Genomic DNA, 21,917 nt, shown 5'->3' with positions numbered 1-21,917 from the left:
CTGGGTCGTCAAATTTGCTACTGGATCGCCGGCGAGTGGTTTTCTACAAACATCTAGTAATCAAAAGTACCTACGAGTAACGGAATCGATCCAGCTTCAGTACCCTCGATCCAGCAGTGAATCTCTCCTCCGCGCAGGCTGAACGAGTTCCACCAAGCTGGGTCGTCAAAATTTGCTACCCACAATCTCCCAATGGTCTTAAGTACCTTGGAACGTATTCTATACGACTCTGAAGGATTCCTACATTCTGGGTTCGAGTTGGTGTATAGTTACGGAGCAATCGAGGCGCGTCGCCTGAGCGGGAGGAGGCCGAGATTTCTGAACGATCCCTCGAAAGCGTATCACCAAACTTTCCAGGCCTCCTGAAAACTTGCACAACTGCGATCCTAGTGCATATTCTCAGTTTAACTGGCTCCCTAAAGTTCGTGAGAAGATGTTCAATGGGATTGATGGACGACGAGGCAGTCAAGAGAAAGAGAAAGCGAGAGTGGAGAACCAAAAAGAGCAGTAGTGTCAGAGACAAAGAGAGCGAGCTGTAGAGCGTAGCCTGGCATCCTGCTGTGAAGTCTCAGCGAGGTCTCGAAACAAACGAGGACAAACGACGCGTCGCCCTCGCCCTTTCCTTCCCCTTCCTTCACCAGCACCCGCGAGCGCCTGTCAGAGCCGGAAAAACATGTGTTTCGTAGATAAGTTCGAGAAGAGAAAGAAAAGGAGCAAGCAACACACGGTGGGGCTAAGCGGTTGAGTAAGCGAGAACGAAGAGAAGGGGAGCGTTTGGGGAGGGTTGTGTTGTGTGAAGAAGCAGAGACTAAGGGAGAGAGAAGAAACTTGGGATGAAGCGGAGGGGACGTGATGCATCTATCTAGCAGCCCTGACGGGAGCAGCACCAGCAGCGGGAGCTGCGTCCCTTCGAGCGATGATGGTTCCGTTCCACTTCTTGATCAGCCCTTTGACGGTGTTCCAACCCTTCTGGATCACAGGAGATTGGTTGGCGATGGTGGCGTCGGCTCTGGCAAGGATGAGAAAGTTGGGAAGAGGGGAAGAGGGTGGGGAAGGGAGGGGAGTGAGCTTCGATGGAGCGGGAGGACGCGAAGGAACGAGGAGAGAAGAGGAGAGAGTGGAGGAGAAGGAGACGAACCGTCCAGTCACGTAATCAACGGCTCCTCGAGTGAAGGCCGAGTGGTGGTATCGCATCCGAAGGAAGTGAGCGACGAGGATGGGAGCACTGAAGAAAGAAGGAAGAGGAAGCGGTCAGCCGACGAGCTCGAGCAGGAACGCGAGAGCGGAAGGAGGACGTGGGACCAACAGGACTGAGTTTTGGAAACTGTACGAAGAAGGAGAGGCCGCGGGATGGAATCAGTACGGTTCTACAAGTTGAACTGAAGAAGAGAGCGCTCGAACGTACGTGACGGCTCCGAGCAGGACTCGGATGAAGATGACCAGCTCGGTGTAGGCGACGAACTTCATAGCCGAGTCGTAGTTGCCTTGAAGAAACCCACCAAGCATATCCCAGTCAGCTTCGTCTTTCCTTCGACCCCTGCGCGTGTAGGCAAGGCGAGAAACGAGCTCACCCTTGACCCAAAGCTGAATCGACCTTCCGACCTTCTCTGGCGCGCTGAGCACACGAGGAGGCTGCCCAGGAGCAGACGGAGGAGCTGGAGGGGAGAACTTGGGGATGATGTTGGCTCGGATGAAGGTGAGGCAGTGGAAGAGGGAGAAGGTGGCGAAGGGGAGGAGGGAGACTGGAGGAAGAAGGGAGGAGGAGGAAGGTCAGCTCGTGTGCGAGAGGGAAGGAGATGGAGCTGGCAGAGGACTCACGAGCGACTAGGACAGTGGAAGAAGTTTACGAAGAGAAGGAGGTGTGTCAGAGAAGAAGAGCGACACGAAGATGAACTTGATATCGGACTGACCTGGTTTCGAGATCCACCACTGCGAGGAAGAGAGAGCGAGAGGCGGAGAGGAAAGGAAGGAGTCAGCACGAGCTTGGACGGAGGATACAGACAAACACACTGAGCTTACGTAGCACGAGAGAAGGAAGTACTGGACATTCTCGTCCAGTAGGGCCTTTTGAACGAACTCGATAGAGAGTTGAGGAGTACCGATGCTCTTGCTGGAGAAGGAGAGAAGGAGGAGGGAGGGAGCGAAGGGAAGCTGGTCAGTCGATGAATCCGTCTCGAGGACATCAGAGCGATGGGAGCTGAGAAGTATAGACACTCACAAGCATACGATGGCGTACGAGAGGAGAGCTCCCGAGTAGGAAGCTGAGAGCAAGGAGGATGGACGAGCGAACGAAAGAAGAAGGGAGGAAGGAGTGAGCTCTGACGCCTTGAGTCTCGACCCATCTTTCCTTCGTTCAACTCACCCTTGTACCACAAAGGAGACACTCCTCGGAAGAGGACGGAAGAGAGAGCGACCTTGGTAGAGCAGGCGAGAAGAAGAGCGTGCCCGAAAGCCCAGATGCTGCCAAAAGAAAGAAGAAGGGGGAGGAGAAGAAGGAAGGAGATGAGCGGCCGTTTCTTCTCTGCGAGATTCACAGCTTTGTCTCAACTTACTAATGAGGATCGAGAGACATGAAAGTGTCGAGGGGAAGTAGAGGAGGGAAGGGTGGGGTTTCGACGACGTGGACGTTGGCAGGGAAAACAGGAAGGAGAAGGAGGGGAGAGTGAAGGGGGCATCGATCGTCATCGGATTCAATTTCGCTTGTTTTTTCTATATTTTTGGGGGGACTGGCGTTTAACCCTAGCCTCAGTGTTTGTTCCAGATGCCTTCGAGGATTCAAAGAATCGAGGATAAACTAAACAGGCAAGGGCCCGAGAGGAAAGAGGAAGGAACGTCGAAGCTCGTCTTCTTCAGCGACCAGTGTTTCCCTCCCAACTTCCTCCTTCGAACCCACTCTTTATCACGGCTGCAACAGCACTGCTACGATCTCATCTCCGGTGAGATCGCTTTTACTAGACATCACGTTTGGTCGAAATGGGGCCACTGGGAAGATTTTGCGTTTGAAGAAGAGGGAAGGATCAAGCTCCCCTTCCCCTTCTCCCGCCGTCCTACTTCTCTCCTTTGTTTTACTCGTCCTCTCGTTGTTTCTTCGACTTCTTCATTGTCCCCACGAAGAAAACCACCTCCTCTCCAGCTTCGGAAGCTCGCGAACTCGCAGACCTTCTCGGAATCAGCGAGAACGATCCTCTCAGTCTGATCTCAAGCAGGAACGACTGGTACGTCAAGCCCGTCAGAACGAGTCCGACTCAGCGACTTTCTACTCTTAAATTCTGGCCAAACATGGTTCTCGTCGCCTACAGCTCGACGATATGGAACTCTTTCATAGGATGTCGGGGAGCTCCCTCGACGGCACTGGCGATCTTTCGTCCCTTTCAGACTCTCCCTGCCTTCTGAAGTGTTCTGCTGATCTTGCGTCTACGTACGTAGTCAAAATTCTGTGCAGATTATCTCCCGGCTCTCGTTCGAGCACTGAGCCGTCAGGTTCAGCAAGCGGGAAGGCGCTCGATCCTGCATTGCGTCTCGGCCGTCGAACTTCTGTACCATCTCGAAGGCCAGCCGTTGTACGAGACTCATTTCCTTGGATCCAGCGACAAGGTCGGATACCTTGTTCTACGTCTCGTCCAGCTTTTCACCCAGTATCCCAAAAGGAAGGCACGCGTCGAGGCGAGTGGACGCGAAACTTCTGCGGTTCGGTTCTCGTCCGTCAACTGACGGTCATTCTTTCCCCCCTCTGTCTTTTTTTCCCCCAGGATCCTAGCAACTACACGATCCTCCTCTAAATCTCGAGAGTGACCGTTGTGGTCCTCTGTCGTTCTCTGGTCCACGGTTCAGCTTCCAACTTCCAAGGTCGACCTCGACCTCCGTTCCGCCCTCGGTTCCAACTTCCGTTCCGCCTGTGAAACCCATCTGTTGGAGGTGCGATCATTGGTGAACGACGGGCGTAAGCGAGACTCATCGCTCGGGCTACCTAAGCAGCTCATTGACATTTTACCGACGATTCTCGGGGTCGAGGGCGTTCAGCAGGTTGTGTTGACGCAACGCGTCAAGACCAACACTACGTCCAGCGGACTCTTTGCTGTAAGCTCTCGAAGATGAACCACCAGGATTGGGCCGAAGAGAAGTCTGGTGAGTATGAGAGGGAGTCGGAGAATGGACGAAAGCTGAAGTTCTGTTCGAGTGTATTCGAGCGTGAGTGTCTCCTCCTTCTTATTTTTCCTTCTCTCTTTCCGTCACTCTTCCCCTCAAATGACCACCTCTCCTCTCTCTCTTCCCCCTCAGTGCAAATATGTCGCCTACTGCTCGCCAGGTCCGTCCTTGGGTCTCTCCCTCTTCCTACTCCCTCCGTCCCATCAAGCTGACCTCGTTCTTCTTATTTTCGAAGCGTCGTCCCTCCAACAGAACATCAACGAGCTGACTGGAAGAAGCACAAGAAGGTCTGCTTCACTCCGATCTGGTAGCTGCCTCGATCCAGGAGCGAACTTCGATGGTGAAGGTCGTGAGATCTACGGACCTGGAGATCCGTCAGACGCGTCGTTGCGAGCCCTCTATTTCTGCTCTTACTTTCTTCGCGTCCTGTTTCTTATCTAGCGTACTATGACTTGTTTGACTCCTCTACCTTTGTACCGTTGTCCCTATGTATCTCCTCGAGCTAATCTTCATCACACGAGCGCTCGATCTCGAAGGCGGGGGGAAAGGAGAAAAGACCGACGAGCGTCGAGCTCAACAATCTCCTTCCTGGTTGATGGAACAGCAAATCCGTTCGTGATCTCTCGGATCCAAGGTCCTCCTCACACGTCCCTCTAGTCGTCGGTACCATCATCTTTCTGACAAATTTTCCTCCAAAAGCCAGAAACGCACTCAAAAAATCGAGCTGCCCTCTCTCTCCCTCCGACCAAAACCGACCCCTCCTCTCGTTCCTCGAGATCTCCCCACCTCATCCCGCATTTGCCGCGGCTGTTCTCGTCTGGTTCGGTGCGATCTCGCCTAGTCTTTTCCTTAAACCATCACGATGTTCACGTCAAAAACATCCTCTTCTCTGCTGCTGTCGAGCTCAAGTCGGTGAGCTCCCTTGTTCCTTCTAGGCTCCCTCCCTCCTCTTTGCTGCCTGCTTCACGCTTCTATAGACGCGTCAAGCTGACCTTCTGCTCCTCCTCGCTCGTTTTCTCCTGCTCGTCGTCGTCGGTGACCTCCTCCCAGCTCTGCGACTCGAGCGCTCTCTTCAGCGAGCCCTCCTTCATCGGTCGCCGCTGTAGCTGGGAAACGACTCGTTGCGAGTAGGGATAAGAACTTCCAGAGGATCAAGTGAGTTATTGTTTCTATACAGGGTTGAGCTGGGCGAAGCAGAGAAGGGAGTCTGTTGGCATTCCAAGGGGGGAAGCGAAGGAAAGGGCCAAAGATTGGGGAAGAAGAGACAAGAGATGTTTATAGAAGCTGAAGCTGAAGCTTTTCGCTGTTTTCGCTGGGCTGTCAAGGACCAACTTGCGAGGAGATGCCCTTCTGAACACTCCTAGGTTGAACAAGGTCAGTCCCATAGAGGCAAGGGAGGACGAGAGCTGGAGGAGGAAGGAGGGCGCTCGAGCTGAACAGACGGTCCTTTTGCGTTTGCGTTTGACGACAGGGAGCCGCTTTTACTCGAGAAGAAAGGAGTATATTCGGGTTGGAGGGAATGTTGCCTTACGAGGTTAGTAACTAGGAACGAGCTGTAAGAGGGATAGGGACGAAGAGCAGGACAAGGTGAGAGCTCAACCGACGAACGAAGGGCTGACTTTTTCGCTCGTTTTCCTTCGTTCGTTTCGCAGGTCCACGACCTCGAGACTCAGTGTAAACGAGCCTACGCCCAACTGCATAAGCAGCCTACGGTGTTGTTGAAGCAGTCAGTTCATCCTTTGCGTTGCAGCTTCAGAGGGAGGGCCAGGAAGCAACGAGCTCGAGCTCACGTCGTTTCATTCGCCCTCGCAGTGCCTTCCTCGCTTCTCTACGAGATCAGAACCAAGTTTTGTTCTACAGGTTGATGAGTGACCATCTCAAGGAACTGCTGGGTGTGCTATATACTCCTGGAGCTGCTGAGGTGAGTGAAGGAACAGACGATTTAGCCGACGAGAGAGCGAGGCCTGGGCTGATTGTCTGTTTGTTGCTTGTTGTTTGTTGTCGATTAGGCGGTGAGCAACTACTCGAGGTTGTTCAGGAGACCTACGGGTTGCTACCTTGTACGTTCCAATCTCTTTCAGTTCCTCTTGCTTTCCCGTCTCGAAGCTCACCTCTTCTCTTCCTCCTACCTTCTCCCTTCCCCCTCGATACCGTTCTGCCGCCACTCCCCACCACGGTAGTCCTTCCCCAACGCCGATGGCATGGGTGCTCAGCTCTCCTCCCACCTCTACTCTCTCAATCGACAAGCCGATCTCAGCGAGAACAAAACCGACGCCAACAAACGATCAGCTCCGATAGACTTGATCGTCGTGACGGATTCGGAGGCGATTTTGGGTATTGGGGATCAGGGTGTTGGAGGGATCACGGTGAGTTCTGGATGATGCTTCGTGGAGCAAGGAACGAAGAAGAAGAGGGACAAGCAGGAGGAGGAAGAGAGGGGGAGGGAGATGGAGTGCTGGGAGCTGACCTTTTCGTTGCTTGTCGATGCTAGATCTCGACCTCGAAAGCTGCTCTTTACACTCTTGGAGCTGGAATCAACCCGAATAGGTTCGTTTCCTCTCCTCATCCTCTCACTCCTCTCCTCGAAAGCGATCTCTCGTTCGACCTCGAGCTCGAGCTCACACCCTCCTTCCTCGTTGTTTTTTCAGGATTCTTCCCGTCGTTCTCGATGTAGGAACCGACAACCATGCTTTGTTCACTGGTTCGTCTTTTACTCCATGGATCTCCCTCTCCTTGTCTGCTTCCGAAGAGCACGAGCTGATCGAGAGCTTTCGTCCTTCGTCGACGCGTTGGAACCGACAGATCCTTTGTACCTCGGATGGAAGAGAACGAGGATCAGGTGAGTCTACTCTGTCCTACGTTTCGCTCCTCACCTTCTGTTGCGATAGGACGAAGCAGAGAGGTTCTTTGAGATCCTAGACTGACTCTCGACGCGTCGCTGATCTCCTTTGTCTGTCCTTCCTCGACAGAGGAAAGATCTACGACGACTTTATTGACAAGTTCATCAATCACTGCAAAGAGCTTTTCGTGGGTCCTCCTTTCCTCCCACTTTCCCTTTCGTTCAAGTGAGAGCTTACCGTCCGACCTCGTCTCGATTCGACCCTCGTTTTTAGCCCGACGCGCGTGAGTGTCTACCTCCTTCCTTATCCTCCTTCTCGAATTTCTGAGCTCATTCTGTCGTTGTTTTTCGTGCAGTGATCCACTTCGAGGACTTTGGTCTCACCAACGCTCAGCGCCTGCTCGACAAGTACGCCGACGAGATCCCTTGCTTCAAGTTCGTCCTCTTTCTCTTCTCTCCCCTCTCTTACTCCTTTCGAGCGAAGCTGACTGTCGTCTGTACTACAATTTCTTGATCAGCGATGATATCCAAGGAACCGGAGCTGTTACTCTCTCTGCTTTGATGGCGTGAGCCTACCCGTTCTCGCTTCGACTCTCCGTTCCGGCCTCCTTCGACTTTCTTTCGTCGTCCCAGCTGACACTTCGTACCCCTTCCTCCCACCCCCTTCACTTTGTTCCTCGTCGTCAGAGCCGTTGGAGTCACCAAGTCCACCCTCTCCGACCAACGAATCGTCGTCTACGGAGCCGGTTCAGCAGGAATGGGAATTGCTCGTCAGATTCGAGATGGCATGGTGCTCATCGATGGCCTTTCCCAGGAGGAGGCCAACAGACGATTCTGGTGTGTCGATAGGAACGGGTTGTTGGTTGAGAGTGTGAGTTTCGATCGTGGTTGGGTCGGCTTTCGTGGGGAAGGTGGGAAGCGAGGCGAGAACGGGGAGAAGACGGAGAGTAGAGAGATGCTGACTCTGGGTTTACGTTCCGAATGCAGATGGGAAGCTCGCTGAGACATTCTCAGCTTCAGTATGCTCGACCTGACACTGGTTCGCTCTCCTCTCGTTCCTCCTGCTCATGATTCTCTCGATCTGCCCAACTCACGTTCTCTCTCTCCTCTTCTTCGACTTCGTTTCGTCCAGAGGTAGCCGACTGGCCTCGTCAGAACCCCGATCAGGATGCTCTCCGTCTTCTTGATGTCGTTAGGCAGGTGGTACGTTCGAGTCTCCCTCCTCTTTCCCTCGACTCGAGGCGAGTTGAGTCGACGCGTCGCCTTTGCTCGCTAACCCACCGCCTTCTCCATCGACGCTTAGAAACCCACCGTCCTGATTGGAACCTCTACTCACTCTCGAGCGTTCGACGAGGAGCTGATTAAGGAGATGGCTAGTAACGTTGAGCGTCCGATCAGTGAGCTTTCGTTCCGACGCGTCTTCCGTTCGCCTCTTCTCTTTTTGATCCATCCTCTTCACCTCCTCTTGTAGTCTTCCCCATGTCTAACCCTACGTCTCTAGCCGAGGTTGATCCTGGTACGTCACTCTTCCTCTGTCTTCTTTCTCTTTTCGCTCGAGCGAATCGACTGACGTCCCCTCCCTTCTCCGATCTCGCAGCGGACGCCTTCGCCTGGACCGAAGGACGAGCTTTGCTCGCTACTGGATCTCCTTTCCCTCCTTGTGTGCTTCCCGATGGTAGGCAGTACGTCGTTGCTCAAACAAACGTCAGTCTCTTCCCTCTGCATCCACCTCCCTTCGTCTTTCGAGCTCGTCCTAATCAACCCTTCTTCCTTTTTCCTCTCTACTTCATCACAGAACGCCCTCATCTACCCGGCTCTCGGACTCGGAGCCATCCTTTCCAAATCTCGTTCGCTTTCGCCTGGAATGGTTCGTCCTGCATCTGTTTTGACTCCTTCTTTCCCGCCCCCCCTCTTCCTACCGCTCACTAACTCCCCGCCCCCACCCATTCCCATCAGTTCGCAGCCGGCGTTCAAGCTCTCGCCTCCCTCTCTCCCGCCCTCAAAGACCCAGGAGCATCCCTCCTTCCCGATCTACCCGACGTTCGAGCCGTCTCCGTTCACGTTGCCGCTGCTGTGGTGAAGCGAGCTGTGGACGAAGGACGAGCTAGGGTGCCGGAACTACAGGGAATGAACATGGAGGAGATCGAGGAGATGATCAAGCAGCAGGTGAGTCTTTGAAGGTCCCCTCGGAGCGAGACTCGCGGTTCTCGAGAACGAGTTGAGGACGACGACGAAGCTGACCCTTGTACTGCCTTTCTTACGTTCTTTCAGACGTGGGATCCTGTGTATAAGGTTTGTCTCCATCTTTCACTCTCTGGGAAAGAAGGGAAAAAGAGAGACGCGATGCTGACCTCATTTCTTCGTTCTCTCTTTCTTCCCTCAGCCTCTCGAGCTTGTGGATTAGGCGTTGATTTTGTTATCTTGGCTTTTTATCTGTGGGTATTGTGGGTATAGATCTTCGTGTTTTTCTTCTTTCGAACGAGCCGTGTGACGAAGAGGCGAGGGGATGAGACGCGGCGAGGGTGTCAGATCGAATCCGACGCGTCGAGATTTCGATATTACTGGGAGACCTCCGTTGAGATAGACGACGGTGGTAGATGAGACTGAGTAAGTCACGCCCAACGCCTCCTACGGCCCACGGGGGACCAAAGATCTTGCCTTCCTCACTTCTCTCACTTTCTTTCGTCGAATCGAAAACGACGTCGAGAAGGACTTCCTCTGATTGCTCAATCACCACCCGTACCGTAATCTCCAAGCTCATCCTCCCCTTATCAATATCACCAGCTCGGAGCGAAGCAGACCTTTTTGTGATTCTTCCAGTCGGCTTTTTGGTGTTCTGTTCGAAAGACGACGCGTCGAAAGGGAAAAGAACGAGGTCAGTTCGAGGAGCGAGAGACTCACGACGGATCAGAACATCAGTTTGGGACGCATGTCTAGACGCACGGTACAGACACGACCGCCCAACCCTCTTATGTGGATGTTGAAGTTCGTGCAGCATGTTTGTCTCTTTTTCAACCAACGAGAGAGGCACTCACTCTCTCCTTCTCTTCCTTCTCTCCCTCCTTCGGTCGTTCCAAAGTGAAAAGTGTGCGGATCGTGAATGAAGTATAAAACCTAGAGTGAGAGCGTGCTACGTAAAAAAAAAGCGAGTAAGGGGAAGAAGCGGGAACCAAAGAGATGAGGTCGTAAAAAAGTGAGTTGAAAAGGGAAACAGACGTAGAGTTGGCAAAGCGACGAGCGAGAAAAAGCAAATGCGAGAGAGGTGATACCAAGAGATGGAGAGAGAGAGTATGGTCTACTCAAGAGAATCCAAGGAGAAACAGAACGAGAGAAGAGAAAAATGCAAAAGACAACCGTTGAACCGAGCGACGCGAAGAGGGAGAGGGTCTCGTCTCCTCACTAGAGCTCCTCCTCCTCCATCCCCATCCCGACGTCTCCTCCTCCATGTCCATGTCCGGGAGGCATCTCCCCGACCCTCCTGTTGACCAGCCACCCCACCTGCTGAACCCATCGATCCCTCACGACGCCCATCTCGTTCTTCATCCTTCCTTCCAAAACTCCTCCTCCCGTCTTGCCTCCTCCTCCTCTCGAAGCCAACGAGTCCAACTCTCTGATCCAAGCATCGGCGACTCCAGCACCGACCATTCCACCTGACTTGTTGACGAGTTGGTCAACGGAAGCGATCCATCGGAGCCATTCCTCTGCGATTCGAGGCCAGAGGATGTCGAGGGAGGTTAAGGGTGAAGGGAGGGTCGAGGAGAGACGAAGGAGGAGGGTGGTGATGGCTTGGAGGTAAGGGAAGGTGGTGGTTGGGTGGTGAAGAGTTGGGGTGGTGGTGAAGTAGGGAAGGTGGGATTGGATCTAGGGAGGGAAGGAAGGGAGGTGAGCTCTCTCTCTCTGTATTTCGGCTTGTTTCAGGGTTCGCAGCGATGGAAGCATGGACTCACCAGACTAGCGAGCTCTCCTACAGGACCTTGAATCCTTCCTAGAACGTAATTCTCGCTCACTCCTCCTCCTCCTCCGAAGATGCTGCTTCTCGACGACGAAGAAGGAGCGTTGCCGGGAGGCCATCCGAAGGGCACCGCAACTCGAATCTTCTCGTCCGCTAGCCGTAGAGCTTCGAGAGCCGAGGAGAGGGAAGGAGTAGGGATCAAGGAGAGGAGGGATGACTTGAGTTCGGGGTGGAGGGTGACGAGGGAGGTGAGGATGGGGAGGAGGGAGGTGGAGGGAAGGAGGGCTGGATGGTCAAGGTCAAAGGGGAGGGAAGGGAGTCAGCGTTCGTTTCTTCTCGACTCTCGAAGGTCAAAGGTGAGGCGACTAGAAAAGGCGAGATACTCACCTAGTAGTACTCCTACATCTACTCCATCGTCCTGCTGAGCTTTCGAAGGAGAATCGAGCTGTTTGGAGGAGGTTGGTGGCTCGTGCTGCTCTGTTTGAAGCCTGCTCTTCTTCCCTCCCCTTCTGACGATGACTCTACCAGCAATCTGCCTCTCTCCTCCACCAGCATGTCCTCCCATATCGGAATCCTCTTCCTCTTCCTCGTCGTCTTCGTCTGATTCTCTTCCTCTCCGTTTGGTCGAGTTGGTTGAAGTCGACGTGGAAGGGGACTTCCTCTTGGACGGGGAGGGAGCGGAGGTTCCGTAGGCTGAAGCTGCTCCGAAGACGGAAGGAGAAGGAGGTTGATAAGGTCGTCCGAACGAGGAAGAAGGAGTTGTAGGTTGAAGGAGTTGAGGAGGACGACGAAGAGGGCTGCCGAACGAGGAAGGAGTCGTTGAAGTCACTCCTCCTCCAAATCCAAATCCGAACGGAGAAGGGTTCGACGGCCGTGGAGGAAACGATAAAGGGAACACGTTGGCCATTATCGAGGCGAAAGAAGGGGGAAATAGGTTGAGGGGAGGATGGCGGGTGGGAGGAAGAGGTGAGGTTGAGCGACTCCACCTTGCCTCCTTCTCGATTGGGACTCGGAGACAAAGTGACGGTTTTTGTTTCTGTCTGTCTGCTTGTTTTCTTGAGTTCACTCGTTCTTTGGAATCCCTCCCAACTACTCCATCCATCCTCCTCCCTTCCTTTTCTCTTTCTGCTACAAAGTACTCTCAACAGGAGGACGAAAACTTTTCAGAATCTCTCTCCTACTTGCCGTCCCCCGTATCGTCTTCCCGACTGAACCCAAGCTCTCCCTCCCTCTCCCCTTCTTTTCCTCAGCGCGGAATCAGTCGCCTACTGCTTTCTCGGTCCCTCTCCTTGTCTCTTTCTCTCCCGTCTTTGTCTCGCGCGTCGAGCCTACCTCTTCTTCCTCTTCTCGACGCGTCTTCCCTTCGAGCAGAACACCAACCAGCCGACTGGAAGAAGCACAGGACGGTCTGCTTTGCTCCATGCTGGTGATGGATGGTCGAGGCAGTTCGCAGTCGAGGGTGGGGAGGGAGAGGCAGAAGAGGAAGAAGACGGCTTCGGAGAGAGGGGGACGGTTAGCAACGACGTCGGTGTTGGTGGTAGTGGTCGGAGGAGGAAAGGGATCGACTAAAAGGGGTATGATGGACAGTTTACTTCGATTCGTAGACACTGAAGAAGTATAGAGATTGGCTTGAAAAAAAGAGATGGAAACGAGCTCGGGTTGGACGCGTCGCCGGACGTCTTCTTCCGTTCCCCAGTTGTATTTTCCAACCAAGTTAAATCCCAGCGCCTCAAGGCATCGTCCTCTCTCTCTTCTCTGTTGTAACAATGGAACAGAAGTGAACGAGGGGAGTATAGACGCTAAGATCGATCACTACCGTTCATCCCTTCGACGCGTCGAGCTCCTTTCTCGAATCGATCTCCTCTTCTTCTTTCAAGCATCTTCTTTCTCCCCCCTTATCGTCCCTCCTGCTCCCATGCGCGGTAATTTTGAGCTTTCCTCTGTCGCGTGAGTGTTCAGGTGAAAGGGAAAACAAGCTTTGGGTGATTCGACGCGTCAGGAAAGCAAAATGGAAACAAGGGCTGTTCGATGAACCAGCCTCCTTCTCTCTTTCATTTCAGACCTCACGTCCGCTCCTTCCCTCCAAACCGCCAGCACCCCATCCACCTCATCTTTCCCCCTTCCTCTTCCCTTGTCGACTCTTCCATAACCTTCTTCCACTAGAGTTTGCTTGCTCGCAAGGGAGCTTCTCTTTGCTCGACGATGGCTTCCTCCTCTTCTTCCTCCTCCTCTCGTCGCCCCATGCATGGTGAGTTCCTCCTTCCTTCTTCCCGCATCCATCCTTACGAGGTCGAAGCTGACGTATCTATACTCGTCTCTTCCTACTCTCTTCAGTCCACATCCTGTATACTCTTCCTCCTGCTACAGGGACGACGTTCGCTCGCTCGAGAGGGACCGTCATGGTCAAGGCTTTGAAGGGAAAGCAGTGGGGAGCCTGCGAGCTCGGAGCTATAGTCAAGGCTGTCTGTACTTCAAGGTGAGTCCGAGGCGTCTGTCTATATACATATCAGGTGGATGGGAGGAAGGGACGAACGGCGCGACGGAAGGGATCGTTCAACGAACGAAGGTCGAGCTCGTCTCCCTTCCTTGTCTCGTCGTGTGGTGGCGAATCCATCCGATTCGAGATGGATGGACTCATCGGACAGACCTATGGAAGGCACCAGAACCGAATTCCTCGACAAAATCGCGCCTTTTCCTCGTCCTTGTGAGCTTGAAAGCTGACCTTCCGCACCTTCCCTCCTCCCTTCTTTCCCTTCCTTCCTTCTTCTCCTCCGTCCTTTTCTCCAGTCCCAACCTCCTTCCCAACTCGAAAACAGATCACTCCCTCTTCATCCAAGATCCTCAACAAACAGCTCGAGCTTCCAAATGGGCAGATCCTTCGGAACATATCCAGGCGATAGAAGTTCAACCAGGATTGATCGGGTGGGCTCTCGACGACGCGTCAGAGGAATCCAAGTCCATGATCGTAGGGATCCTTAGGAAGGACGACGTCGACGAGGACGACGAGGAGGGCAGTGATTCAGAGGTGGAGGAGTGGTTGGAAATCAGGATGAGATTGGTCAAGGTGAGTTGGGAGACGCGACGGAGAAGGGAAGGAGACGACGAGCGAGAACGGACGACGACGAGCGAAGGAACTTATCGCCTCTTTTCCTTCTCTTTACCATCTTTTCCTTCCCCCCAGGCCGAACCTATCTCCCACGCTCAACATCTCTCCCAACTCTCAGCGTTCCAACAAGGTCTCCCTTTTACCTCTCCGCCTAAACGAGCCTCAGCCTCTTCCTCAGCCCTCGCCGCCGCCGCTCCTCTTCCCTCCTCTCGACCATCCCACTCCTCCTCTCTTCGAGACCATCCTACACCACCCACCTCAGCACCAGCCTCGGAACCCACTCCCTCTCACTCGCTCCCTCCACCACCTCCTCAGGTCTTCCGTCCCTCGCCACCACCCTCTTCAGCTCAACAGCAGCCCTTCGCTTCAACCTCCTCCTTCCACCACCCCGAATCCGAGGCCCATCCCACACCGGAAGGTCCTCGCGCTCCCAAACGACCCAGAGTTTCGAAAGCTGCTACACCAGCACCAGAACCCGAACTACCCAAGAGGGAAACGAGACGATCAACCGCCAAAGCAGCAGCAGCGGCCGCGTCGACTCCAGCAGGCAACGACGACAACAACGGCCCTTCCTCCTCTACCACCACCAAATCCAGTCATCCCTCCTCCACTCCCGCTCGAGGACCTCCTACTTCCACTCCAGCGCCAGCATCTTCCTCGGGAACCAACCCTCAATCCACCGCCGAACTCCTCTCTCACACTCGCTCTCTCATCAACACCACCTCCTCCTCTGGTCCTTCCAATTCCAACGGTGCCGGCTCGAGCTTCTCTCCTCAACTCCTCGAACTCCTCTCCAAGCTAGGGAAGGATCCCTCGCTAACGGCGGACAAGGAAACGGTCGGGATCTTGACGTCGTTGCTGAAAGCAGCGGAGAAGGAAGGGAAGCAGCAGCAGGAGACGAAGGGCGGGAAGGGAAAGGGAAAGGAGAACGTGAACTCAAACCCAAAGACGGATGCTCAGCTGGTCAAGCCGCCCGGAGGGTTTCGAGGAACGAAGAGGAAGCCGACGGGGATGTCGAACTTGGTAGACGACGGAACCGGGTGCTCGACGTGTGGGAGGTTGAAGTCGAATACTTGGAGAGCTAGAGAGGGAGGTACGAAGGTCTGCAATGGTGAGTTTGATCTTTCTCCCTCTTTTTCATCTCTCTTTTCGTCCTCGTTCTGCGTTGGCTGGTCGTTTTTCCTTTCGATTCGAGCGCGTCGCTGACCTCGACCCTCTCGCCCTCTTCTCTTTCTCTCAGCCTGCGGTCTGCACTGGAACAAGTACAAGGTCCATCGTCCGAAGGAGCTCTGGGGTGATCCCGACGCCTCGCCGGTCAAACGTCGTCCCAAAGTCAGCAGCACCAGCGCCAAATACCTCAACACCTCCCCGGTTCGAGAAGAAGACGATAACGACCACACCTCCGCTCAACACCTCGCCATGACTTCGCCGGTTCGAGGGAAGAACGGATGGGACTTCCAAGGTCATCAGTCGTCGCAGGCTGGAGAGAAGCTCAAGGCTCTCACCGCTGGAGGATCGTCGTCGTCGTCGAAACTCGGATCGTCGTCGAAACTTCCCCTCGGACGAAAGATGGAGGCAGGATCAGCAGCAGGCCCAGCTTCGGAGTCGGCCGCAGGTCCGATGGGAAGGAGTCTGAGCGTCAGTGCCAGGAAGGGAGCGTTGCAGGTCTCGAAGAAGGATGAGAGTCCCAGGAAGGCTCTGAAGAGGATGCTCTCGGTTGGGGGAGAGGTGGAACTTCGTCGACTCAAGGGACCTCTCTCGGACGACGACACCCACGACTCTTCGTCCTCGGCTCCACCACTCACGCGAGGAACTCGATCTCCAGCCAAGTCTCAGCAACACCGAACAACTTCGAACCTCAACTCAGGAGGAGGACGAGGACTAGTCTTCGATCCCGAAGCGACGATGGACGGAGGAGGGAAGGAGTTGCATCCTGGTCAGACGGAGATCGACGAGGACTGGATGGGTTCCGACTTCTCGACTCTCTTCGATCTCGACGCGGCGAGCAACGCTGGAGGAATGTCGGACGGAGGGTACGGGAGCGAGATGCAGATCGACGAAATCGACGGATCCATCCTCGGAGGAGACCTCATCGAAAGCGATCAACCTTCGTTCAACCTCCAACTCTCGTCGGACAACCACAACGAACTCCTCTCCCAAACCATGTTCACCTCCTCCCCAAACTCCTCTCACCACTCCCTTTCCCAATCCTCCCCTCTCGCTCTTCCCTTCGACTTCTCCTCTCTCCCTCCCTCCTCTCCGCCCATCATCCCACCAGGTCTCTTCTCCTCGCCGCCCGGAGAAGACGAGATGGAGCTTGAGTCGCCGATCTTCTCTATCCTCGGAGCCACGCCTACGGCGGAGGAGGTTCGACAAGCTTCAACGGTCAGCGCACAGGCTTCGTCGTCGAAACTACAACAGGAACAGGCTCAGTCCACCACTCCCCAGGACGACCACGACATGAACCAATACCTCGTCTCTCCTACATCCTCTCAAACTACCCACCACTCCACCAACACCGCCAACCAGCAACACCAGCAGCAGTCGCACCCTCAGGACCTCGAAGCCTTCCGATCCTTCTTCGTCGTCACCGATCCCTCCCCCTCCACCAACCTATCTGCCTCGGCATACGACCCAACTCTCGTGGACTCAGGCAACCCTACTCCTCCCTCCACCTCGACCCTCACGAACGCTTCCACTTCGTCGGGAGGAGCGGGAGCGGGAGGAGGAGAGGGAGAAAAACCTAGCCCTCAGGAGCAGGCTGAGTTCTTGGCTCTTTGGAAGCAGTGCGAGGATGTGATGAGAGGGAAGAAGGCTGCCGAGGGAGGAGAGCAGGGGCAGGAGGGGGAAGAGGGGAGTGAGAATGGGACCGAGCCGGGGTGGGTTCACTGAGTGGTTTGATTTCTTCCTTTTCTCTCGCTCCATCTGTGTTTTTCGTCGACTAGTCTATATACCTAGCATTTCCGTTTTCTCCTGTTAGTCCTCTCACTTCTCATCTCGTCTCCTCTGCACGGTCTCTCTCTCTCTTTCATGTGGACGCGTCTCCCTTTTTACCTTTTTGCCCTTGCATCGATCTCTCTCTTCTTGTTCTCGCTCCTTGTTCTACTCACTACTGCTACTTCTCTTCCCGCATTACTTACAACTTTGCATAGGATCGAGCTTCAAATCATATAACGTTTTCCCTTTCTGTTTCTGCTTCAAGTTCAAGACGAGAGGACTTGAGGCGTCGGAGTTGTTCGAGTAAAAAGAGTGTGGTATCGACAACATCGTAGCAAGAGGTATCAAGGTATCAAGAAAGAGAAGAATGTGGAGATGAGGCCAAGTAAATCCAAACGAAGACCGAAGGAAGAACAAAAGGGAAAGGAGACCTAACGAAGAGCCGTCTTGGAGTTTGAGAAGCTCGACTTGGAGAAGGATTCGTCGTCGAACTCTTCGTCGCTGTCGGATATGACGTGAGAGAGGTTGGGGGTGGTCGAGGTAGGGGCTTGCTGGCCGTCACGGCGGTAGGATCGGTTGGAAGTGTCGAAGTGGGAAGACGCGTCGTCGTTGACTCGATCGAGAGGACTCATGTCGAGCTCCTCTGCGTCCTCTCCAGTGACTTCGGTGACGACGTGTATCTGTGAAACAATATAGACATCGATGTATCAGCCGATGTCGTTCCATCACGCTTCTCGTTCTAGGAGCTCACCGAGATGCTGTTCATTCCGACGTCTCTCTCCTCCCTTCCTCTCCTACCCTCGCCGATCTTCCTCACAGCCTTCTTGATGCCTGGGAAGAACTTCCCTCCGTCCCGAGATCCGCCTCTTCTGACTCCAGGGGCCTGACTGAAGGCGAATTCTTTGGCGAGCACGACGTTCGAAGGAGATTGAGAAGGGATTGCTGGTGACGCTGCCCCTTGAGCAACGACGAAGGAGACTTCTGGAGTCCGGGGAGGTGCCGGGAACTCGGAGTAGTCGTTTCGAGGAGCCTGGAATGGGATGGAAAGCAAACCGAGAAGGAAGTCGTCAGCAAAACGAAGAGAAGCTGCGACGCGATTTCGGGACTCACAGCGGCGACCTTCTTGCTAGCTCGTTCTCGAGAGCTCTTGTAGGCACTAGAAGGACCGGAAAACTGGTCTTCGTACTGGCCGGGAGACTGAGCGATCAAGGAGGAGAGCATGGGAAGGGTAAGTCGGCGACGAGACGAAGGCTCGTGATTAAAAGGGAAAGACTTGCCCAAGTGACGTAGAAGAGAACCAGGGCGTTGATAGTTACATCAGCTCCACAAGATGCGAGGCAGACGAAGCCGAGTTGCTGGAGGATGAGCAGGAAGGCAGCATCAGCGAAGGGAGAACGAGAAGAAGGGGAAGACGCGTCGAAGGCCTGACCTTGCCATGCATGAGAGTGAGGACAAGCATGCTGAAAAGGACAGAGAAAGTAGAAAGATCAGTATACGCAAGAAGGATGTGGAAGAAAGGAGGCGAGAAACTGACTTGATGCTGAGTGAACAGAGAAACGAGGTGAGGGGGCGTCAGTCAAGGTTCGAGGATGGCAGGGGACGAGAAGAAGGCCAAGTTCAAACCCACGTCGAAGTCGTCAAAGCCATAAGAGCAGAAAGCATCTGAGGAAGAGAAGGAGTACAGAGAGGAGAGGGATCAGCGACGTTGCATCCTTGGGAACCTTCGATTCGACTCACCGTTCGGATCGCAACCGTTCGGAGCTTCTTGTTGACGAACTTCGACCTCAAGATAGGGTATACGAAGAGTGCGGTCAACTGTGAGGGTAAAAAAAACAAGGCGAAGACTGAGTCAGGTCAAGCGCCGGACGGGAGAGAGAAGATGGCTGAGTCGAACTCACGAAGACGTTGAGGAAGAGATCATAGCCGAGAAGCGCAACCGACGCGTACTTCTTAAGTCCTATCTCGCAAGCACCGTCTTCTCTGAGATCAGCAACTCGGCCTAGAAATACAAGAGGGAGACGAAAATCAGTTAGCAGGACGCGTCGGTCTCTTCTCCTCTGCGAACGTACCCAAGACCATGAGGACGATGATGACGATGTACAGCGCTATGCTGAAGGCGCAGAGAAGGTACATCTTGGACTTTAGGCGCGGGAGAGACGTTCCCGACACGACGTGGACTTTCTCGATCAAGAAGAGGTAGACTGAGGAATGAAGGGGTGGAAAGGAAGTCAGATTGAGGCAAAGGATGGAAGAAGTCGCAGTAAAGGATGAGGCAAGTTCACTAAAGATCTTCGACGCAACGTAGAAAACGATACATGAGACGATGCCCATGCTACAAGACGTGACCGACTACAAAAACGAGGGCAAGAGAGGCATTCGTCAATCTTGATGGTCGTCGTCGTCGTCGCCTCGTCTCAGCCTGTACTTCTTCGATGAACTTACCGAGCTCATCCCAACTCCCAGAACCAGAACTCCTGATGTGAACAGGAAAGACCAGCTGCGAGGGAATAGAGGCAACGCGTCAGTTTCTGCTCTTCGTCGCTCGATCCTCCCATCGAAACACAAAGCTACGAAGTCAGGTCAAGGTTGAGGAGGAAAAAACCCGATGCTCACCTCGTTATAAACACCATCAGGCAGACAAGCCTCGGCCAAGAATAGGCTCTCCATGATGTGGGAGAAAAGGGGTTGAGAGAAAGTGAACGTCGAGAAGTGATGTAGCTCAAGATCGTGACACCTGAGAAGGATAAGATAGAGGAGAAAGGCGAGCGCAGGTTAGGCGAGGTCGAATTCAGCAGCAGAAGAATCAGACGCACCAGAGAGGACTGAACGCAAGCGGTTCAATTCCAAAGGAGGGAACAGCAGTCAGCTTCAATCGACCCGACCGCGTGAGGAAGCTCGAGAGCTGGAAAGCAAGAAAGGAGAGCTCACAGACTACAGCCGAGAAGGACTGCATAGCCGGTCTCGGGAAGACTGGAAGGCGAAGGAAGGCAAGAAGAGAAAAGGTCAGCGATCGGAAAGCGACGAGCCCCCACGCGTTCCCTCTTTCTCTCTTTCCCTTTGATCCTTCGACGAGTGAGGATGTTTGGGGAGAGGACTCACCAACGGTAGGCTAGAGGCAAACGAAAGAAGCAGCGAAGAACAGATTCAGCTCGGGTCATGCTCTGAGGGCAAAGCTGCACCTCGATCAAAGAGTCTGCAGGGAAGCGAGGGACGTGAAGCTGCTGAGAAGAGGAATCGAACTCACCGCCATGTCTGGAAAGTCTGTGAAGGGTCCCGACATCTTGACCGAGAGAAAATAGCCTGCGGGGAGTATAGAGATAAACGGAGAGAGGGAGAGAGAAGGGAGTAAGCGGTGAGTGATGGAGGTTGAGGGAGGGAAGGTCGAAACCCGTCGGCCATCGATTTTCCCTTCTGGTTACCTTGGTCAGTCGAACGGAAGCTGAAGTTGTTCCTTGGGAGAGCCTGGAACACAAATCGAGCGATCGAGAGAAGGAAGACGCCCAGCGTTGAAGCTGTTTGACTCGCTGAAACACTGAAGAGAGGAGGAAAACGCGAGCAGAGGGCGAAGGCATCAGCTCGGGTTGTTGTTTTTTTAACGGCGATTGGAAACTGGGGTGGTCGTCGGGGTTTACGAAGCGAGATAGAGCTTACATGTTTGCATGTAGAGAAGGGCGAAGACATGCTTTCCGCGAAGAAGAGAGGATGCGAAAACATGACATCGGTCGTCCTGCTTTCTCACGGATCCAGTCCTCCCTCCCTCCCAGAAAAGCTACGTCTACAAGGCGCGAGGCCGAGGAATCATGCGAGTTGATAGATCCGGGTATGTACGACGGAATCTCGATCTGCTGCCGTCGACGCCCAGAAGCCAACAGTAGATAACTCGATCAGCACGCGTTTCGCTTTTCGCACCGACCTTCCTTCCTTCTTCCCTTCTTTCCTCCAAACTCGGAGCTAACAAACACAGTAGAGATATGAGGATGAGCTCACCGATCCGAGAAAGCCCGCTGACTCTCTAGATCTTGGACTTGGGAACCGAGGAGCTGGAAGCCGAGGTGAGGTCCGATTCTTGACGTGAAAGGATTGTTGAGGGAGCGACGCCGAAATTCGTTGGCAGCGAAAGGTCCTGGGATCGAGAGAGGAAGAAAGGGGATTAGGTCAGCCTCGTGAAGGAGATAAGAAAGAAGGTGAAGGCGACTGACGAGTTCTGAAGGGATGAAGGAGGGAGGAAAGCAACGCGTCGACGACGGAATCAGCCCCGGAAGGGAAGACGAGGCAAGGAGCAGAAAAAAACGTACCTCCCACAGCAATGACTCTCAGAGAAGCCAGATGGTGGATCGAGTGGTGCGAAACGAACCAAAGCTCTCTACCGCCCGAGCTCTCGAAGTCCAGGACAGCTGGAGTCTTTGCCGTTACGGTCAAAGGACGATCCAACCATCCGTCAGTAGAGCTTGAGGTTGAAGAAGGATTTGATCGAAGGTTGGTGACGCGCTTCGAGACGGCGAGAACGGTTTCCTTTGCGACTTGAAGGGAAGACTCGATGGGAGTAAGGCGACGACGAATGTCGTAGTTGAGAGATGGCGAAGGGGAGTGAAGGGTCTGAGGTCGAAGCAAGATGGGAAGGAGGAGAGGGAATGAGAGTCAATATCGATGCAGGGATGAGACCGAAAGCAAGAGGCGAAGATAGGAGGCGAAGAGGCCGGGGGGGGGGGAAGAGAGAGGCAGGGAGGGAGGGCCCGAAGGAAGGAGCGAACGTCGAGGAGGAGCGAATAATGGTCCAGGATGTGTCGTATATGTTTCCTACACAAGAAGAGGAGGATAGAGTGGACAGGTCAGCTTCGACGTCCCACATGCGCACCGAAGAAGGAGAGAAGGAGCTCACCCGATCGTTGAACCGCTGGAAGGGAGGTCAACAAAGACTGAGGAATCAGCTCTTCCTT

At 54.0% G+C, this 21,917-nt stretch overlaps 7 protein-coding genes across 7 annotated transcripts; 3 read left to right on the top strand and 4 right to left on the bottom strand.

Moving 5' to 3' along the window:
• Positions 1 to 428: 428 nt before the first annotated feature.
• BDY24DRAFT_401030 (uncharacterized protein) lies at positions 429 to 2,627 on the bottom strand. Its single transcript, XM_076642036.1, has 11 exons — positions 2,553 to 2,627; positions 2,363 to 2,460; positions 2,219 to 2,261; positions 2,020 to 2,110; positions 1,911 to 1,929; positions 1,876 to 1,881; positions 1,572 to 1,742; positions 1,406 to 1,484; positions 1,307 to 1,324; positions 1,139 to 1,225; positions 429 to 1,009 (listed from the first exon to the last, which is right to left on the bottom strand). The coding sequence occupies exons 1-11, from the start codon at positions 2,570 to 2,572 to the stop codon at positions 859 to 861; spliced, it is 783 nt and encodes a 260-aa protein (XP_076493352.1). The 5' UTR covers positions 2,573 to 2,627; the 3' UTR covers positions 429 to 858.
• Positions 2,628 to 3,279: 652 nt separating this feature from the next.
• BDY24DRAFT_444347 (uncharacterized protein) lies at positions 3,280 to 3,995 on the top strand (the record flags this gene model as incomplete). The annotated part of the gene is made up of 3 exons (XM_076644841.1): positions 3,280 to 3,364; positions 3,443 to 3,606; positions 3,750 to 3,995. 3 exons carry the CDS (start codon positions 3,280 to 3,282, stop codon positions 3,777 to 3,779), a joined length of 279 nt encoding a protein of 92 aa, XP_076493351.1. The 3' UTR covers positions 3,780 to 3,995.
• Positions 3,996 to 4,892: 897 nt separating this feature from the next.
• Positions 4,893 to 9,464, top strand: BDY24DRAFT_401026 (NAD-dependent malic enzyme). The gene is made up of 25 exons (XM_076642035.1): positions 4,893 to 5,058; positions 5,197 to 5,301; positions 5,472 to 5,520; positions 5,618 to 5,680; positions 5,799 to 5,872; positions 5,959 to 6,067; positions 6,156 to 6,206; positions 6,327 to 6,512; positions 6,638 to 6,693; positions 6,795 to 6,847; positions 6,949 to 6,985; positions 7,116 to 7,173; positions 7,260 to 7,269; positions 7,342 to 7,420; positions 7,504 to 7,551; positions 7,673 to 7,856; positions 7,973 to 8,024; positions 8,118 to 8,188; positions 8,289 to 8,382; positions 8,457 to 8,501; positions 8,583 to 8,689; positions 8,781 to 8,852; positions 8,942 to 9,151; positions 9,257 to 9,277; positions 9,369 to 9,464. Exons 1-25 carry the CDS (start codon positions 5,009 to 5,011, stop codon positions 9,387 to 9,389), a joined length of 1,905 nt encoding a protein of 634 aa, XP_076493350.1. The 5' UTR covers positions 4,893 to 5,008; the 3' UTR covers positions 9,390 to 9,464.
• Positions 9,465 to 10,051: 587 nt separating this feature from the next.
• Positions 10,052 to 11,926, bottom strand: BDY24DRAFT_401024 (uncharacterized protein). The gene is made up of 3 exons (XM_076642034.1): positions 11,325 to 11,926; positions 10,933 to 11,222; positions 10,052 to 10,846 (listed from the first exon to the last, which is right to left on the bottom strand). Exons 1-3 carry the CDS (start codon positions 11,842 to 11,844, stop codon positions 10,385 to 10,387), a joined length of 1,272 nt encoding a protein of 423 aa, XP_076493349.1. The 5' UTR covers positions 11,845 to 11,926; the 3' UTR covers positions 10,052 to 10,384.
• Positions 11,927 to 12,985: 1,059 nt separating this feature from the next.
• Positions 12,986 to 17,215, top strand: BDY24DRAFT_436614 (uncharacterized protein). The gene is made up of 5 exons (XM_076644231.1): positions 12,986 to 13,185; positions 13,272 to 13,413; positions 13,725 to 14,001; positions 14,119 to 15,154; positions 15,284 to 17,215. Exons 1-5 carry the CDS (start codon positions 13,140 to 13,142, stop codon positions 16,933 to 16,935), a joined length of 3,153 nt encoding a protein of 1,050 aa, XP_076493348.1. The 5' UTR covers positions 12,986 to 13,139; the 3' UTR covers positions 16,936 to 17,215.
• Positions 17,216 to 17,986: 771 nt separating this feature from the next.
• BDY24DRAFT_188736 (uncharacterized protein) lies at positions 17,987 to 21,036 on the bottom strand. The gene is made up of 18 exons (XM_076636384.1): positions 20,968 to 21,036; positions 20,632 to 20,822; positions 20,400 to 20,512; positions 20,225 to 20,280; positions 20,080 to 20,089; positions 19,909 to 19,950; positions 19,794 to 19,802; positions 19,594 to 19,714; positions 19,423 to 19,477; positions 19,263 to 19,329; positions 19,050 to 19,181; positions 18,879 to 18,979; positions 18,718 to 18,795; positions 18,608 to 18,642; positions 18,515 to 18,520; positions 18,410 to 18,440; positions 18,091 to 18,335; positions 17,987 to 18,010 (listed from the first exon to the last, which is right to left on the bottom strand). The coding sequence occupies exons 2-17, from the start codon at positions 20,697 to 20,699 to the stop codon at positions 18,186 to 18,188; spliced, it is 1,074 nt and encodes a 357-aa protein (XP_076493347.1). The 5' UTR covers positions 20,700 to 20,822; positions 20,968 to 21,036; the 3' UTR covers positions 17,987 to 18,010; positions 18,091 to 18,185.
• Positions 20,993 to 21,776, bottom strand: BDY24DRAFT_344458 (uncharacterized protein; the record flags this gene model as incomplete). The annotated part of the gene is made up of 3 exons (XM_076637554.1): positions 20,993 to 21,103; positions 21,250 to 21,576; positions 21,732 to 21,776. Coding segments are annotated over 3 exons (483 nt in total), but the record flags the coding sequence as incomplete, so codon positions are not given.
• Positions 21,777 to 21,917: the final 141 nt, after the last annotated feature.

Source organism: Mrakia frigida (genome assembly GCF_051309035.1).
Source record: "Mrakia frigida strain ATCC 22029 unplaced genomic scaffold BDY24scaffold_36, whole genome shotgun sequence".
NCBI lineage: Eukaryota > Fungi > Basidiomycota > Tremellomycetes > Cystofilobasidiales > Mrakiaceae > Mrakia > Mrakia frigida.
The sequence above is the reverse complement of the archived record's forward strand: the minus strand, read 5'-3'. Positions and strand labels throughout refer to the sequence as shown.